The 19,241-nt window shown below is 44.1% G+C and overlaps 1 protein-coding gene across 1 annotated transcript in view; it reads right to left on the reverse strand.

Annotated features, from left to right (window-relative positions):
- Positions 1-19,241, reverse strand: part of TTC21A (tetratricopeptide repeat domain 21A) — a 325,510-nt gene that overhangs the window by 48,571 nt on the left and 257,698 nt on the right. The window contains exon 21 of the mRNA XM_063925168.1: positions 8,245-8,326. Coding sequence (XP_063781238.1) covers positions 8,245-8,326 — 82 coding nt within the window. The remainder of the gene's footprint in view (positions 1-8,244; positions 8,327-19,241) is intronic.

The following is a 19,241-nucleotide window of genomic DNA, read 5'->3' on the forward strand; positions in this document are numbered from 1 at the left end:
AGATTAAATAGGGGCTTTTGTGAGACAAAGCCGCCAATTCAGACACCCGCCTTGCGGATGCCAAGGCCAACAACAGGACTACTTTCCAAGTAAGGAATTTTAACTCAACCTCACGTAAAGGTTCAAACCAATGAGATTGCAGGAACTGCAATACCACAATAAGATCCCACGGTGCCACAGGGAGCACAAATGGAGGTTGGATGTGCAGCACGCCTTTCATGAAGGTCTGAACCTCTGGAAGGGAGGCCAATTCTTTCTGAAAGAAGATTGATAAGGCTGAAATTTGTACTTTAATGGAGCCCAACTTTAGGCCCGCATCCACACCTGCTTGCAAAAAATGGAGCAAACGCCCCAGCTGAAAATCCTCCGTAGGAGCCTTCTTGGATTCACACCAAGATACATATTTCCTCCAAATACGGTGGTAATGCTTTGCCGTTACTTCTTTTCTAGACTGAAGAAGTGTGGTAATGACTTCACTGGGAATACCCTTTCGGGCTAGGATTTGGCGTTCAACCGCCATGCCGTCAAACGCAGCCGCGGTAAGTCTTGAAACACGCACGGTCCTTGTCGTAACAGGTCCTCCCATAGAGGAAGAGGCCAGGGATCTTCTATGAGCAACTCCTGAAGATCTGGATACCAAGCCCTCTTTGGCCAGTCTGGAACAATGAGTATCGCCTGAACCCTTGTTCTTCTTATAATCTTTATCACCTTTGGAATGAGTGGAAGTGGAGGGAACACATAGACCTACGGAAACACCCACGGTGTCACTAGGGCGTCCACCGCTATTGCTTGAGGGTCCCTCGACCTGGAACAATATGTCAGAAGCTTCTTGTTGAGGCGAGACGCCATCATATCTATTTGAGGAATTCCCCAACGATTTGTCACTTCTGCAAAGACCTCTTGATGAAGACCCCACTCTCCTGGATGGAGAGGAAGTCTGCTTCCCAGTTGTCCACTCCTGGAATGAAGACTGCTGACAGAGCGCTTGCATGTCTCTCCGCCTAGCGAAGAACTTTCGTGGCCTCCGCCATCGCCGCTCTGCTCTTTGTTCCGCCCTGGCGGTTTATGTACGCCATTGCTGTTATGTTGTCTGACTGAATCAAGACGGGCAGACCGCAAAGAAGATGTTCCGCTTGCAGAAGGCCGTTGTAGATGGCTCTTAATTCCAGAATGTTTATGTGCAGACAAGCTTCCTGGCTTGACCATTTTCCCTGGAAATTTCTTCCTTGTGTGACTGCTCCCCAGCCTCGGAGACTTGCATCCTTGGTCACCAGGACCCAATCCTGGATCCTGAACCTGCGTCCCTCTAGGAGGTGAGAACTTTGAAGCCACCACAGGAGAAATATTCTGGTCCTGGAAGATAGACTTATTTTCCGGTGCATGTGCAGGTGAGACCCGGACCACTTGTCCAACAGGTCCCACTGAAATACCCGGGCATGAAACCTGCCAAACGGAATGGCTTCGTAAGCTGCAACCATCTTTCCCAGCACCCGAGTGCATTGATGAATCGATACACTTGCCGGTTTCAGAATCTCCTTGACCATGGTCTGGATTTCCAGAGCTTTTTCCACTGGGAGAAACACTCTCTGCAGTTCCGTGTCCAGGATCATGCCCAAGAAAGACAGCCGAGTTGTCGGAATCAGCTGTGCCTTTGGCAAATTTAGAATCCAACCATGTTGTTGCAGAATTGTCAGGGAGAGTGCCACGTTTCTTAGCAACTGCTCCTTTGATCTCGCCTTTATCAGGAGATCGTCCAAGTACGGGATAATTGTGACACCCTGCTTGCGTAGGAGTACCATCATTTCCGCCATTACTTTGGTGAAGACCCTCGGGGCCGTGGAAAGACCAAATGGCAACGTCTGAAACTGGTAATGACAATCCTGCACCGCAAACCTCAGGGAAATCTTGATGTGGAGGATATATTGGGACATGTAAGTAGGCATCTTTTATGTCGACTGACGCCATGAAATCCCCCCCTTCCAGACTGGAGATCACTGCTCGAAGAGATTCCATCTTGAACTTGAAAGTTTTCAAATACAGATTGAGGGATTTTAGGTTCAGGATTGGTCTGACTGAGCCGTCGGGCTTTGGTACGACAAATAGGCTCGAATAAAACCCTTCTCCCCGTTGAGACAGGGGTACCGTGACAATGACACGCTGTTGACACAGCTTTTGTATCGCAGCACTCACTACTTCCCTTTCTGGGATAGAAACTGGCAAGGCTGATTTGAAAAATCAGTGGGGGGGCACCTCCTGAAACTCCAGTTTGTAACCTTGGGACACTATGTCTAACACCCAAGGATCCAGGCCCGAGTGAAACCAGACCTGACTGAAGAGTCGGAGATGCGCCCCCATCGGTGCGGTCTCCCGTAGAGGAGCCCCAGCGTCATGCGGTGGACTTGGCAGAAGCCGGGGAGGACTTCTGGTCCTGGGAGCCTGACACAGCAGGCAACCTTTTTCCCCTCCCTCTACCTTTAGAGGCAAGGAAGGACGACCCTCTTCCTTTTTTGTATTTATTAGGCCGAAAGGACTGCATCTGATAATGGGGTGTCTTTTTCTGCTGTGCAGGAACATAAGGAAGAAAGGATGACTTACCCGCTGTAGCCGTAGACACCAGGTCAGCGAGGCCGTCACCAAACAAGACACTACCTTTATATGGGAGAGCTTCCATAGCCTTCTTAGAGTCGGCGTCAGCATTCCATTGATGAATCCACAGCGCTCTCCTGGCCGAGACTGCCATGGCATTGGCCCTTGATCCCAAGAGGCCAATATCCCTCGCCGCATCCTTTAGGTAAGCTGCAGCGTCCCTGATATAACCGAGAGTCAAAAGAATGTTATCCCTATCCAGGGTATCCATGTCAGATGCCAAATTATCTGCCCACTTACCAATAGCACTACTCACCATGCTGACGCCACGGCAGGTCTGAGCAGTGCACCCGTAGTGACATAAATGGATTTTAAGGTCGTTTCCTGCTTACGATCCGCAGGGTCCTTAAGGGCAGCAGTGTCAGGAGACGGAAGCGTCACCTTGTTGGACAGTCGCGATAGAGCCTTGTCCACATTGGGAGATGACTCACACTTTTCCCTGTCGTCAGAGGGGAAAGGATATGCCATTAGAATTCTCTTGGGAATCTGCCACCTTTTGTCAGGAGATTCCCAAGCTTTTTCACAAAGAGCGTTAAGCTCATGAGAGGGGGGAAACGTCACCTCAGGCTTTTTCCCCTTATACAAACAAACCCGTGTATCTGGAACAGCAGGCACTTCAGAAATATGTAAAACATCTTTAATTGCCACAATCATGTACTGAATACTCTTAACCAATTTTGGATGTAAACTGGCCTCACTAAAGTCGACACTGGAATCAGAGTCCGTGTCGGTATCAGTATCCGCCATCTGGGTAAATGAACGCTTTTGTGACCCTGAGGGGGCCTGCACCTGAGACAAGGCGTCCTCCATGGATTTTCTCCACGTTTGTGTCTGAGAATCAGATTTATCCAGTCTTTTAGTCAATAACGTCAATAATATGTATATTTTGCCAGTTTTATCCTCCAGTATTCATGCTGCCCAGGGCGCCCCCCCTGCGCCCTGCAAGTGCCGTCTGAAGTGTGTGTGGGAGAATGGTACCTCATTACTGAAGTCTTCTGCCGTCACTGAAGTCTTCTGATCTTCTTTATACTCACCCGGCTTCTTTCTTCTGGCTTCTGTGAGGGGGTTGACGGGAACAAGCAGCTAGGTGCACCAAGTGATCGAACCCTCTGGAGCTAATGGTGTCCAGTAGCCTAAGAAGCAGTGCCTTTGAACTCAGAAGAAGTAGGTCTGCTTCTCTCCCTTCACTCCCACGAAGCAGGGAGCCTGTAGCCAGCAGGTCTCCCTGAAAATAAAAAACCTAACATAAAGTCTTTTCAGAGAAACTCAGGAGAGCTCCCCTAGTGTGTGTCCAGTCTCTCTGGGCACAGAATCTAACTGAGGTCTGGAGGAGGGGCATAGAGGGAGGAGCCAGTTCACACCCATTCAAAGTCTTACAGTGTGCCCATGTCTCCTGCGGATCCTGTCTATATCCCATGGTCCTTTTGGAGTCCCCAGCATCCTCTAGGACATAAGAGAAATTGGTAATGACAATCCTGAACAGCAAATCTCAGGTAAGCCTGATGTGGAGGATATATGGGTACGTGTAAGTAGGCATCCTTTATGTCGACCATAAAATCCCCCTCCTCCAGACTGGAGATCACTGCTCGGAGAGATTCCATCTTGAATTTGATTTTTTTTAGATAAAAATTGAGGGATTTTAGGTTCAGATCGGTCTGACTGAGCCATCCGGCTTCGGGACCACGAAAAGGCTCGAATAAAAGCCTTCCCCCTGTTGTGACGGGGGTACAGTGACAATGACTTGATTTTGACACAGCTTTAGTATTGCAACGCATACTACCTCCCTTTCTGGAAGAGAAGCTGGCAAGGCTGATTTGAAAAATCGGTGAGGGGGCACGTCTTGAAACTCTAATTTGTACCTTTGGGTTACTATTTCTAATATCCAAGGATCTAGGGCTGAGTAAACCCAGACCTGACTGAAGAGTCTGAGACGTGCCCCCACCGGTGCGGACTCCCGCAGAGGAGCCCCAGCGTCATGCGGTGGATTTGGTAGAAGCAGGAGAGGACTTCTGTTCCTGGGAAATTGCCACAGCCTGTGACCTTTTTCCCCTTCCTCTTCCTCTCGTAGCAAGGAAGGAGGACCCTCATCCTTTTTTGTATTTATTGGGCCGAAAGGACTGCATCTGATAGTGGGGCGTAAAAATGATGACTTACCCGCTGTAGCCGTAGATACCAGGTCAGTGAGGCCGTCACCAAACAAGACACTACCGTTAAACGGTAGAGACTCCATAGTCTTCTTAGAGTCAGCATCAGCATTCCATTGATGAATCCACAATGCCCTCCTAGCCGAGACTGCCATGGCATTGGCCCTTGATCCCAAAAGGCCAATATCCCTTGCAGCTTCTTTTAAATATGCTGCAACGTCCCTGATATGACCCAGAGTCAAAAGCACACTATCCCTGTCCAGGGTATCTATTTCAGATGACAAGTTATCTGCCCACTTTTCAATAGCACTACTCACCCATGCCGAAGCAACGGCAGGCCTGAGTAGCGAACCTGTAGTGACATAAATGGATTTTAGTGTATTTTCCTACTTACGATCCGCAGGATCCTTTAGGGCTGCCGTGTCAGGAGACGGAAGCGCTACCTTTTTTGGACAGACGCGATAGAGCTTTGTACACCATGGGGGTTGACTCCCACTTTTCCCTGTCCCCAGAGGGGAACGGATATGCCACCGGAATTCTTTTGGGAACCTGTACCTTCTTGTCAGGATTTTCCCAAGCCTTTTCAAAAAGAGCGTTCAGTTCATGAGAAGGAGGAAACGTTACCTCAGGTTTCTTTCCTTTAAACATACAGACCCTAGTATCAGGAACAGCAGGCTCCTCCGTGATATGTAAAACGTCTTTTATCGCCACAATCATGTACCGAATGCTCTTAGCCAGTTTAGGATTCAATCTGGCATCACTATAGTCGACACCGGAATCAGAGTCCGTGTCGGTATCTGTATCTGCTATCTGGGTAAATGCACGTTTCTGTGACCCCGAAGGGGTCTGAGTTTGTGACAATGCATCCTCCATGGATTTTCTCCATGTCTGGTTCCTAGACTCAGATTTATCTAATCTCTTAGTTAACCGAGCCACATTTGCATTCAAAACACTCAACATATTTACCCAATCAGCCGTTGGCGATGCCGACACGGTCACTCCCACAGCCTTTTCTGTCCCCACTCCAGCCTCCTCCTTGGAAGAGCACTCAGCCTCATACATGTCGACACACGCGTACCGACACCCACAACCACACTGGGCTATAGGGAACAGACCCACAGCAAAGCCTGTTAGAGAAACACAGAGGGAGTTCTGCTAGCTCACAACCCAGCGCCTATCCCGGTTCTGGAGCGTGTAATATACTGCCCAGACCTGTTAGCGCTTTTAAATTCAATAAAATAGCACCCAATCCCTTGTGCCCCCCCCCCCCACCCCCGTTTTGCACCCTGTTACTTGTACAGCAGTGTGGGAGGTCAGGCTCAGTGTCTCTGCAGCTGTGAAGAGAAAATGGCGCTGGTCAGAGCTGTGAGGGCTAAGCCACGCCCCCTTAATGGCGCGCTTCAGTCCCGCTTAATTTGATATATTTATACTGGCGGGGGTCTGTATTTAGTGCCCAGGCACTGTATACTCATGTGCCAGTCGTTAATTGAGGTTTTATGCTGCCCAGGCCCCCCCCCCCCCCCCCCATGCGCCCTGCACCCTGCAGTGCCGTTTTGTATGTGGAAGCATGGCGCGCAGCGCGGTACCTCAAAACCCGTCTTCTGCCGTCACTGAAGTTTTCTGATCTTCTTCTACTCACCCGGCTTCTGACTTCTGGCTCTGCAAGGGGGTTGACGGCGCGGCTCCGGGAATGAGCATCTAGGCGTACCTAGCGATCAGACCCTCTGGAGCTAATGGTGTCCAGTAGCCTAAGAATCAGAGCCCTGAAACTCACAGAAGTAGGTCTGCTTCTCTCCACTCAGTCCCACGAAGCAGGGAGCCTGTTGCCAGCAGGTCTCCCTGAAAATAATAAACCTAACTGAATGTCTTTTTTCAGAGAAACTCTGGAGAGCTTCTCAGTGTGCATCCAGTCTCACTGGGCATAGAATCTAACTGGAGTCTGGAGGAGGGGCATAGAGGGAGGGGCCAGTTCACACCCCTTTTAAAGTTTTAAAGTGCCCATGTCTCCTGCGGATCCCGTCTATACCCCATGGTTCTTGAAGCATCCCCAGCATCCTTTAGGACGTATGAGAAATTGTATGACACATACACATGGAATGGAAACAGTTGTCAGCACTGTTCCTCACTGTATGGTGTCATGAATTCTGTTCCGACAAGTGTTTGTGTGGGTTTCCCCCAGCAATACGCCGGTCTCAGCCCAATGATATAGACCAGAGTCACAGGAAGAGTTGAGGCGCAGGCCTCCGGTAGAGAGGGCAGTGATGAGGGATAGCATTGTCAGTAGGCATGGCTGAGTTGAGGGGAATTAATGCAAGTTCTGTCCTGACACAGGGCACATAGGAAACAGAATCTTTAAAAGGTACGGGTTTCCAAAAATACTCCCAAGCCAATGGATGGCCAAATCTGCCCCCTCTATAAGGGAAATTAGATTAGATCTTACATTTTGACAGGAGTACCTTTTCTAGCATAAAGAAAGGAGTAGAACATTTTTATAAAAATTGGGAACCATACATCCTAACACTTCCGACTGTGGAATGTGTGTTATTCTGCAACTGATTTACAAATACTATAAGACAGTAATTTCCAAACTGTGTGCCTAGGCACCCCGGGGGGCCTCGGGTCACTTTCAGGGGTGCCTTAGATTGGTAGTCCAGGACCAATTAAAATTATTTATGGTTAATGAAATGGGCAAACCAGTGCTGGTGGCTGCCAATCATAAAATATGTGGACAAACAGAAGCAAATACTGTCCCTCACCACACAATTGTACCTAATGATGACATATAAACACAATTTACTTAACTTAATATTTATTTCTAAATTTCTCAATTAGAAAATTTTGGCCTAGGAGTGCCATGAAAAAAAAATTCTGATGCTGTAGGGTGCCGTGATTCAAAAAAGTTTGGGAACCACTGCTATAAGCATTTAATTAGCAGAGAAGCATGTAGTTTGATGACTGTCACTGAAACGTAGTGGTTGTATGACACAATAAAAATAAAATATTTACAATTTATGCATTAATTGTTTCATTACTATAGAGTATATATATATATATATATATATATATATATATATATATATATATATACACAGCTATACCGCCGCAGACCTTTTCGTCAGGACGTTTCAAAAGTGAAAGTCAAAAAGCATGCTTTTTCACTTTCACTATTGTAACGTCCTGACGAAAAGGTCTGCGGACCTTGAAACGTTGACGATAATTATGATTTACTAAACACCTTTGGAATTTTGAAACATCAGAGTGCCGCCTCTTTCTTTCCGTATGGTGAGATCTAAGCAGCTATTAATTCACCTAGGAGGCACCTGAGTCAGTGTACATATATCGGGAGTGTCAAGCTACCACACAATCAATAAATATATATATATATATATATATATATATATATACACACATATATATATATATATATATATATATATATATCTCACAATCTCACCTGGTGTTTTTTTGAGAACCTGATGATAATGTTCTATAGCTTTCTCATATTCCTGTTTCCGGAACATGATGTCTGCCATCATCTAGCAGAAAACAAATCAGAATAAACATAGACAGAAAAAAGGCCTGATACCAAATTTGATGCAACTGCTCCCTAACTTACAGGTTTGAAGTGCGTAATAATAACATGGATGTGTACACTGGCACTGAGAAAAGGGGAGGGAGGGGTACTAATTACCTGGGTTCTGGGTTTGTTGGTAACATAGCATAGGTGTAGCCAGGCGTACATTGAGTGTTGAGTGTATATTATATATATATATATATATATATATATATATATAATTCTCACCGTGCGGCACTCAGCTTGTATGAAAAAGACACACTGGAAACCAGTAGCGTTAAACAACGTTTCAGTGCCTAAGCACTATCGTCAGGTTTATAAAAGAATGACACATAAATTACATACCTTTATACACAATCACCCGTGCAGTCTACCACGCCGGGAGTCCTCACGGACCCTCCTCCTTTCCGGCAGCGGCTGATGACATCATCAAGAAGTGCACCCATCACCAAGGTTACAAATAAACATGCAGCGATTCTACAGATATAACAATACATATAAGACAGATTGTCAATCAGATTGCCCCAATTGAACTGCGATCCAACCTGTAAGGCTAAGAAAAGCATTCAAAAGCAATTATAACTCAAATATTCATTTAATCCCCGCGGGGATAATACATCCAGTCGATGTATCCATTGAACCTCTCTCTGTATTAGTAATCGATTACGATCACCTCCTCTCACCGGTTTTTCTACCCAATCTATCATCCGATACCTAATGCTGGCTACACTATGCTTAAACTCCGCAAAGTGACGGGCAACTGGTTGATCCGATTTTTTGTCGCTACTCAATGCCGCTCTGATTGCTGATCTGTGCATTGACATGCGATCCTTAAATCTTCCCTGGGTTTTGCCTATATAGCTTAATCCACAGGGACAGATTATTTGGTATACAACATAGCACGTATTACATGTTAGATGATGTCGGATTAAAAACTTTTTTCCTGTGTGTGGATGGAAAAAGGCATCGCCTGCAATTAAAAAACTACAGGTGGTGCATCCACATTTGAAACAACCCAACTTTTTCTTAGACAAAAAATGCTGGGTACCAGTTGGTTCCTGGTTGCTAATATCTGTGCGTACCAAAAGATCCCTAAGATTTTTACCTCGTGTGAAACACGGCATAGGATTTACTTTTTGGAATGGCAATTGCTGATCTGTTTTAATTACATGCCAATGTTTCTTAATAGCGGCATTGATCTCACCTGATTGTGTGTTATATTGAGTGATGATCGGGACTCGTTCCTTTACTGTATTAACCTGTACCTTATTTAATAATTCATTCCGATCAATCAATAACACTCGCTCTTTCGTGTGATTCAGTAGATCTCTCTCATATCCCCTTAAATATAATTTCTCTATTAGTGCATCAATCTGTTTAGTGGCCGTCTCTGTGTTTGAATTGATTCTCCGGGGTATATGCAATAGCGGGCGAAATCGCGGCAATTATCGCCGTTTTTTCAATTCGACCAAATTCGCCAGGTGAATTCCGGAAGGTGGCTTCCGGAATTCACCATATGCAATGAAAAACGGATTCGCCAGAGTCGCGGGCGAAAATCGGCTGATTTTGCGGATTTTACCGCGATTTTAAAAAACGGGAAAAAACGGGGAAAAACCCGAAAAAAAAATGGCGTGGGGTCCCCCCTCCAAAGCATAACCAGCCTCGGGCTCATTGAGCTGGTCCTGGTTCTAAAAATGCGGGGAAAAAATTGACAGGGGATCCCCCGTATTTTTAAAACCAGCACCGGGCTCTGCGCCTGATGCTGGTGCCAAAAATACGGGGGACAAAACGAGTAGGGGTCCCCCGTATTTTTAACACCAGCATCGGGCTCCACTAGCTGGACAGATAATGCCACAGCCGGGGGTCACTTTTATACAGTGCCCTGCGGCCGTGGCATCAAATATCCAACTAGTCACCCCTGGCCGGGGAACCCTGGGGGAATGGGGACCCCTTCAATCAAGGGGTCCCCCCCCCCCAGCCACCCAAGGGCCAGGGGTGAAGCCCGAGGCTGTCCCCCCCCATCCAATGGGCTGCGGATGGGGGGGCTGATAGCCTTTGTGTTAAAAAAAAAAGATATTGTTTTTTCCATTAGTACTACAAGTCCCAGCAAGCCTCCCCTGCAAGCTGGTACTTGGAGAACCACAAGTACCAGCATGCGGGAGAAAAACGGGCCCGCTGGTACCTGTAGTTCTAATGGGAAAAAAATACCCAAATAAAAACAGGACACAGACACCGTCGACAGTAAAACTTTATTACACACTGCCGACACACACATACTTACCTATGTTCACACGCCGACATCGGTCCTCTTCTCCATGTAGAATCCCGGGGTACCTGAAAATAAAAGATCAATTATACTCACCTCAACAGGCTCCAGAGATAAATCCACGGACTTGGCAAAAACAGAAAACGAACAACCGGACCTGCGGACCGAAAGGGGTCCCATGCTGACACATGGGACCCCTCTCCCCGAATGCCGGGACATCACGTGACTCCTGTCACTGATGTCCCTTCAGCCAATCAGGAAGCGCTACTGCCGTGGCGCTCATCTGATTGGCTGGACGCCGTCTGTACTCTGACAGCGCCTCGCACAGCTCCCTCCATTACTTTCAATGGTGGGAACTTAGCGGCTAGCGGTGGGGTCACCCGCCGGTCACCGCTGACCGGCGGGTGACCTCACCGCTAGCCGCTAAGTTCCCACCATTGAATATAATGGAGGGAGCTGTGCGATGCGCTGTCACAGCGATCAGCCAATCAGGTTAGCGCAACGAAGTTGCGCTTCCTGATTGGCTTAGAGACCTGTCAGTGACAACTGTCACTGACAGATCTTAATCGTGGATAGGTGTCCCATGTGTCAGCATGGGACACCTTTCAGTCCGTTTTTGGTGCGGGTAAATGCGCTTTCTTTTTTTGCCAAGTCCGTGGATTTATCTCTGGAGCCTGTTGAGGTGAGTATAATTGATCTTTTATTTTCAGGTACCCCGGGATTCTACATGGAGAAGAGGACCGATGTCGGCGTGTGAACATAGGTAAGTATGTGTGTGTCGGCAGTGTGTAATAAAGTTTTACTGTCGACGGTGTCTGTGTCCTGTTTTTATTTGGGTATTTTTTTTCCATTAGAACTACAGGTACCAGCGGGCCCGTTTTTCTCCCGCATGCTGGTACTTGTGGTTCTCCAAGTACCAGCTTGCAGGGGAGGCTTGCTGGGACTTGTAGTACTAATGGAAAAAACAATATCTTTTTTTTTGAACACAAAGGCTATCAGCCCCCCCATCCGCAGCCCATTGGATGGGGGGGGACAGCCTCGGGCTTCACCCCTGGCCCTTGGGTGGCTGGGGGGGGGGGGACCCCTTGATTGAAGGGGTCCCCATTCCCCCAGGGTTCCCCGGCCAGGGGTGACTAGTTGGATATTTGATGCCACGGCCGCAGGGCACTGTATAAAAGTGACCCCCGGCTGTGGCATTATCTGTCCAGCTAGTGGAGCCCGATGCTGGTGTTAAAAATACGGGGGACCCCTACTCGTTTTGTCCCCCGTATTTTTGGCACCAGCATCAGGCGCAGAGCCCGGTGCTGGTTTTAAAAATACGGGGGATCCCCTGTCAATTTTTTCCCCGCATTTTTAGAACCAGGACCAGCTCAATGAGCCCGAGGCTGGTTATGCTTTGGAGGGGGGACCCCACGCCATTTTTTCCCCGGATTTTACCGTTCCAGCAATAAAAAAAATAAAAAAATAAAAATATTATTTTAAAAAATATATAAATAATATTTGTGCCTCCCCCCAAAAAAAAAAAAAAACCTAATCCCTTCTAATATAAATAGATCTGCTATTCCTAAAAAAAAAAACACAAAAAAAAACATGTTTAAAATTTTTTTATTTGTTTTCACCCTCCAAAGTGTGGCGGAGTGAAAATCGCGAATTTGCTGTCTAAAAGCACTGCAGGCGAATTTCCAAACTTGAATTGAATATGCTGGAGGCGAATTGCAGCATCTGTACCATTGCAGAAAAGGCGAATTCGGAAAAAGGCGAATTGAGAAAAGGCGAATTTTGACGGGCCGTTTTTTTGCGAAAAATGACTGCACTGCATAGGCGAATTGATTTTTGGAGGCGAAAACGGCCCGGAATTCGCCTATTTTGCCAATTCGCCCGCTATTGCATATACCCCTCCTAATTCTTAACATTTGTGAATATGGAAGTGAATTTTTTAATTTTGATGGATGACAGCTGTTATATTGTAATAAGGTATTCCTGTCTGTTTCTTTCAAGAATACAGATGTCAAAAATTGATTATTGACTGATTTGATATCAACATCCAAATAATCTATAGAATGTTGATTAATACGAAATGTGAATTTAATTGGACTTCCACTATCATTGATCTTTTCCATTAATTTGCAAAAGGTATCCTTAGAGCCCGACCACACAATAAACAAATCGTCTATATAGCGGGTATACAAGACAATGTTAGAATAAACCACCTCCTCAGAGAAAAATAAATGTTGTTCGACACTAAACATATAAATGTTAGCTATAGCTGGGGCCACAGCAGAGCCCATTGAGCAGCCGCTCAATTGAATATAATATTTTTTGTCAAACAAAAAGTAATTCTTCTTGAGGGTAAACTCCAAAAGACATATGCAAAATTCAACAAATGCCATATCATACAAATCACAATCTAACAAAAACCTTTTCACCGCCTGTAAACATTGATTATGTGGTATAACTGTATATAAGCTGACAACATCTGCGCAGACCATCCACGATCCTTCTGGGATGCTGCCCAGAGCTGTCAGCTTATTAATAAACATAGTGGTGTCCAGAAGGAAATTCTTGTGCCGTTGGACTAACGGTTGCAAGATGGAATCAAGATATGTTGAAATTGGTTGTGTCAAAGAACCCCTTGCAGCAACAATAGGGCGTCCTGGTGGGGGTGACACCCCTTTATGTATCTTAGGCAGTGTGTAAAGTACTGGGGTGATAGGATATTTTGGTAATAAAGCATCTGCCAATTTCTGATTAATGATGCCCTCATGTACCGCTGCCTTTAAAATAACACCCAGTTCTTCTTGAAATTTATTCACTGGATCGCCCGTCAGTTCTTTGTACGTTGTCTCATCATGTAATTGACGAAGAATTTCACTACGATAATCTTTAAGATCTTGCAAGACGATCGCTCCGCCCTTATCCGCCGGTCGTATAATTAATTCCGAATTTTTTGACAAAGTATTAATGGCCTTCCTCTCTTCTGGGGTTAAATTAGGATGTACTTCCTTAGGTCGTGTTGTAACATTTTTAACCTCTTTGTCAACCAAACGCATAAATGTTTTTAAACTTGAATTATTTGTATTTGGATCGAATGTAGATTTTGGAATGATCTTTCTCAGCTGTTCCGGAATAGGGTTTGCTGTAACGCTTATTTCTGGTATAGTGGACTTACTGAAAAATTCTTTTATCTTTAATTTCCTAAACAATTGATGTTTCTCTTGTTGCCACTTAAAATCATCAAAAAAAGTAGTTGGAATATAAGACAGACCCTTACTCAATAAAGATCTTTCTGACTGAGAAAGATCATAGGAAGATAAATTTAAAATTATTTCTTCTTTGATGTTGGTGGTTTCTTTGCTTGGTCGGATCCTTTTGTATTGGCCCCCCCTCCTTGTTGTTTTCCGTTTTTTGCCAGGAATTTTGCTCTAGTTTGGGCTCCAGATGTTGCTGTTCCGGGGGTTAACATTTCTGAGTCACTGTTAGTACTGCTGTCATTTTGTGATGAAAAGCCCAATCTTCCTGTTCTCTGCGGTCGACGGAAAAAAGGACGTCTATTAGTATTCCTTGTTTCTCCACAGGTCCATTGATATACTGTATGTAATTCATAGTCCTGTTGAACTTTAGAAAATTTTTCTTTTTTAAATTTCAATAAGTCTCTCCTGTACGTCGACACTTGAGTTTCTAATTTGGCCATCCAATCTCCGTTAGGATCCGTGCTCAGTTTGCTCGCATGCTGTTTTTCAAATAGCTGAATTTTTTCTTGTAGAGCCTTTTGTTCTTTTTTAGCGAATTCTATGATTAACAGCATGAGATCAAACGAGCATCGATTCATTATCCCCACCCATTTTTTGCAAAACTGTAAATCATGTCTGCCCACTGTCGGGCCATTTTTCATCCGTAATCCTCTCGGGATTATTTTGGCTTTATAATGATCACTCAAAGATATCGCATGAAAGTGGTAATCAATCTCTTTCCTTTTCATTTTCCATAATTCTTTGTAAAGGATGTCTCCCATAGCAGATTCTGGTTGCGTATTTAGACCTTGTATTTCCAAAATAATTTTAGCCTCTGCATCTGAGAATCCAAAGGTCTCACTTCCAGAAAGAAGCGCTGGATTAAACTGGATGTCAGCTTCTATTTCTCCCCCCTCCGCCATGCTGAGTTGTATGGGGGCTGATATGCTGATTAGTTATTCACAAATCCTGTGGGCAAATCTAATTGACCAAACTATCTCAATAGCGGTCAAAAGTAAAGTCCAGGTAAGGTAAGATTCCAACCTCTGAACTCCTTAATCCTTGTAGAACCAGCTGCCACACATCAAAAACTGAGTGGATGATATAGTACCTTGATATTTCCATACATCATTACCACCAAGGTTATGATGGGTGCACTTCTTGATGATGTCATCAGCCGCTGCCGGAAAGGAGGAGGGTCCGTGAGGACTCCCGGCGTGGTAGACTGCACGGGTGATTGTGTATAAAGGTATGTAATTTATGTGTCATTCTTTTATAAACCTGACGATAGTGCTTAGGCACTGAAACGTTGTTTAACGCTACTGGTTTCCAGTGTGTCTTTTTCATACAAGCTGAGTGCCGCACGGTGAGAATTATATGTATGTACTGCTGTACATGTGAAGGCACCAGCGCAGTAACCAATTAACCGAGGAGTGCCGGCCCTATGCTTATATATTCTGGGATTGTGCTCAAATTCCTAATTTGGCAAGGCACCTGGTAATGATGTATGGAAATATCAAGGTACTATATCATCCACTCAGTTTTTGATGTGTGGCAGCTGGTTCTACAAGGATTAAGGAGTTCAGAGGTTGGAATCTTACCTTACCTGGACTTTACTTTTGACCGCTATTGAGATAGTTTGGTCAATTAGATTTGCCCACAGGATTTGTGAATAACTAATCAGCATATCAGCCCCCATACAACTCAGCATGGCGGAGGGGGGAGAAATAGAAGCTGACATCCAGTTTAATCCAGCGCTTCTTTCTGGAAGTGAGACCTTTGGATTCTCAGATGCAGAGGCTAAAATTATTTTGGAAATACAAGGTCTAAATACGCAACCAGAATCTGCTATGGGAGACATCCTTTACAAAGAATTATGGAAAATGAAAAGGAAAGAGATTGATTACCACTTTCATGCGATATCTTTGAGTGATCATTATAAAGCCAAAATAATCCCGAGAGGATTACGGATGAAAAATGGCCCGACAGTGGGCAGACATGATTTACAGTTTTGCAAAAAATGGGTGGGGATAATGAATCGATGCTCGTTTGATCTCATGCTGTTAATCATAGAATTCGCTAAAAAAGAACAAAAGGCTCTACAAGAAAAAATTCAGCTATTTGAAAAACAGCATGCGAGCAAACTGAGCACGGATCCTAACGGAGATTGGATGGCCAAATTAGAAACTCAAGTGTCGACGTACAGGAGAGACTTATTGAAATTTAAAAAAGAAAAATTTTCTAAAGTTCAACAGGACTATGAATTACATACAGTATATCAATGGACCTGTGGAGAAACAAGGAATACTAATAGACGTCCTTTTTTCCGTCGACCGCAGAGAACAGGAAGATTGGGCTTTTCATCACAAAATGACAGCAGTACTAACAGTGACTCAGAAATGTTAACCCCCGGAACAGCAACATCTGGAGCCCAAACTAGAGCAAAATTCCTGGCAAAAAACGGAAAACAACAAGGAGGGGGGGCCAATACAAAAGGATCCGACCAAGCAAAGAAACCACCAACATCAAAGAAGAAATAATTTTAAATTTATCTTCCTATGATCTTTCTCAGTCAGAAAGATCTTTATTGAGTAAGGGTCTGTCTTATATTCCAACTACTTTTTTTGATGATTTTAAGTGGCAACAAGAGAAACATCAATTGTTTAGGAAATTAAAGATAAAAGAATTTTTCAGTAAGTCCACTATACCAGAAATAAGCGTTACAGCAAACCCTATTCCGGAACAGCTGAGAAAGATCATTCCAAAATCTACATTCGATCCAAATACAAATAATTCAAGTTTAAAAACATTTATGCGTTTGGTTGACAAAGAGGTTAAAAATGTTACAACACGACCTAAGGAAGTACATCCTAATTTAACCCCAGAAGAGAGGAAGGCCATTAATACTTTGTCAAAAAATTCGGAATTAATTATACGACCGGCGGATAAGGGCGGAGCGATCGTCTTGCAAGATCTTAAAGATTATCGTAGTGAAATTCTTCGTCAATTACATGATGAGACAACGTACAAAGAACTGACGGGCGATCCAGTGAATAAATTTCAAGAAGAACTGGGTGTTATTTTAAAGGCAGCGGTACATGAGGGCATCATTAATCAGAAATTGGCAGATGCTTTATTACCAAAATATCCTATCACCCCAGTACTTTACACACTGCCTAAGATACATAAAGGGGTGTCACCCCCACCAGGACGCCCTATTGTTGCTGCAAAGGGTTCTTTGACACAACCAATTTCAACATATCTTGATTCCATCTTGCAACCGTTAGTCCAACGGCACAAGAATTTCCTTCTGGACACCACTATGTTTATTAATAAGCTGACAGCTCTGGGCAGCATCCCAGAAGGATCGTGGATGGTCTGCGCAGATGTTGTCAGCTTATATACAGTTATACCACATAATCAATGTTTACAGGCGGTGAAAAGGTTTTTGTTAGATTGTGATTTGTATGATATGGCATTTGTTGAATTTTGCATATGTCTTTTGGAGTTTACCCTCAAGAAGAATTACTTTTTGTTTGACAAAAAATATTATATTCAATTGAGCGGCTGCTCAATGGGCTCTGCTGTGGCCCCAGCTATAGCTAACATTTATATGTTTAGTGTCGAACAACATTTATTTTTCTCTGAGGAGGTGGTTTATTCTAACATTGTCTTGTATACCCGCTATATAGACGATTTGTTTATTGTGTGGTCGGGCTCTAAGGATACCTTTTGCAAATTAATGGAAAAGATCAATGATAGTGGAAGTCCAATTAAATTCACATTTCGTATTAATCAACATTCTATAGATTATTTGGATGTTGATATCAAATCAGTCAATAATCAATTTGTGACATCTGTATTCTTGAAAGAAACAGACAGGAATACCTTATTACAATATAACAGCTGTCATCCATCAAAATTAAAAAATTCACTTCCATATTCACAAATGTTAAGAATTAGGAGAATCAATTCAAACACAGAGACGGCCACTAAACAGATTGATGCACTAATAGAGAAATTATATTTAAGGGGATATGAGAGAGATCTACTGAATCACACGAAAGAGCGAGTGTTATTGATTGATCGGAATGAATTATTAAATAAGGTACAGGTTAATACAGTAAAGGAACGAGTCCCGATCATCACTCAATATAACACACAATCAGGTGAGATCAATGCCGCTATTAAGAAACATTGGCATGTAATTAAAACAGATCAGCAATTGCCATTCCAAAAAGTAAATCCTATGCCGTGTTTCACACGAGGTAAAAATCTTAGGGATCTTTTGGTACGCACAGATATTAGCAACCAGAAACCAACTGGTACCCAGCATTTTTTGTCTAAGAAAAAGTTGGGTTGTTTCAAATGTGGATGCACCACCTGTAGTTTTTTAATTGCAGGCGATGCCTTTTTCCATCCACACACAGGAAAAAAGTTTTTAATCCGACATCATCTAACATGTAATACGTGCTATGTTGTATACCAAATAATCTGTCCCTGTGGATTAAGCTATATAGGCAAAACCCAGGGAAGATTTAAGGATCGCATGTCAATGCACAGATCAGCAATCAGAGCGGCATTGAGTAGCGACAAAAAATCGGATCAACCAGTTGCCCGTCACTTTGCGGAGTTTAAGCATAGTGTAGCCAGCATTAGGTATCGGATGATAGATTGGGTAGAAAAACCGGTGAGAGGAGGTGATCGTAATCGATTACTAATACAGAGAGAGGTTCAATGGATACATCGACTGGATGTATTATCCCCGCGGGGATTAAATGAATATTTGAGTTATAATTGCTTTTGAATGCTTTTCTTAGCCTTACAGGTTGGATCGCAGTTCAATTGGGGCAATCTGATTGACAATCTGTCTTATATGTATTGTTATATCTGTAGAATCGCTGCATGTTTATTTGTAACCTTGGTGATGGGTGCACTTCTTGATGATGTCATCAGCCGCTGCCGGAAACGAGGAGGGTCCGTGAGGACTCCCGGCGTGGTAGACTGCACGGGTGATTGTGTATAAAGGTATGTAATTTATGTGTCATTCTTTTATAAACCTGACGATAGTGCTTAGGCACTGAAACGTTGTTTAACGCTACTGGTTTCCAGTGTGTCTTTTTCATACAAGCTGAGTGCCGCACGGTGAGAATTATATGTATGTACTGCTGTACATGTGAAGGCACCAGCGCAGTAACCAATTAACCGAGGAGTGCCGGCCCTATGCTTATATATATATATATATATATATATATAAATGTGTGAACATTGAAACGTTGACCAGGTGACCTGCCTATTGTCTTTTTTACTTCTGAGTGCAGCAGCAGTGTGAGTTTGTGTGGTAACACTGCCTTTATAGCAGTGTGATACTGAGGGCACCG

This window comes from Pseudophryne corroboree, chromosome 5 (genome assembly GCF_028390025.1).
Source record: "Pseudophryne corroboree isolate aPseCor3 chromosome 5, aPseCor3.hap2, whole genome shotgun sequence".
Lineage (NCBI taxonomy): Eukaryota > Metazoa > Chordata > Amphibia > Anura > Myobatrachidae > Pseudophryne > Pseudophryne corroboree.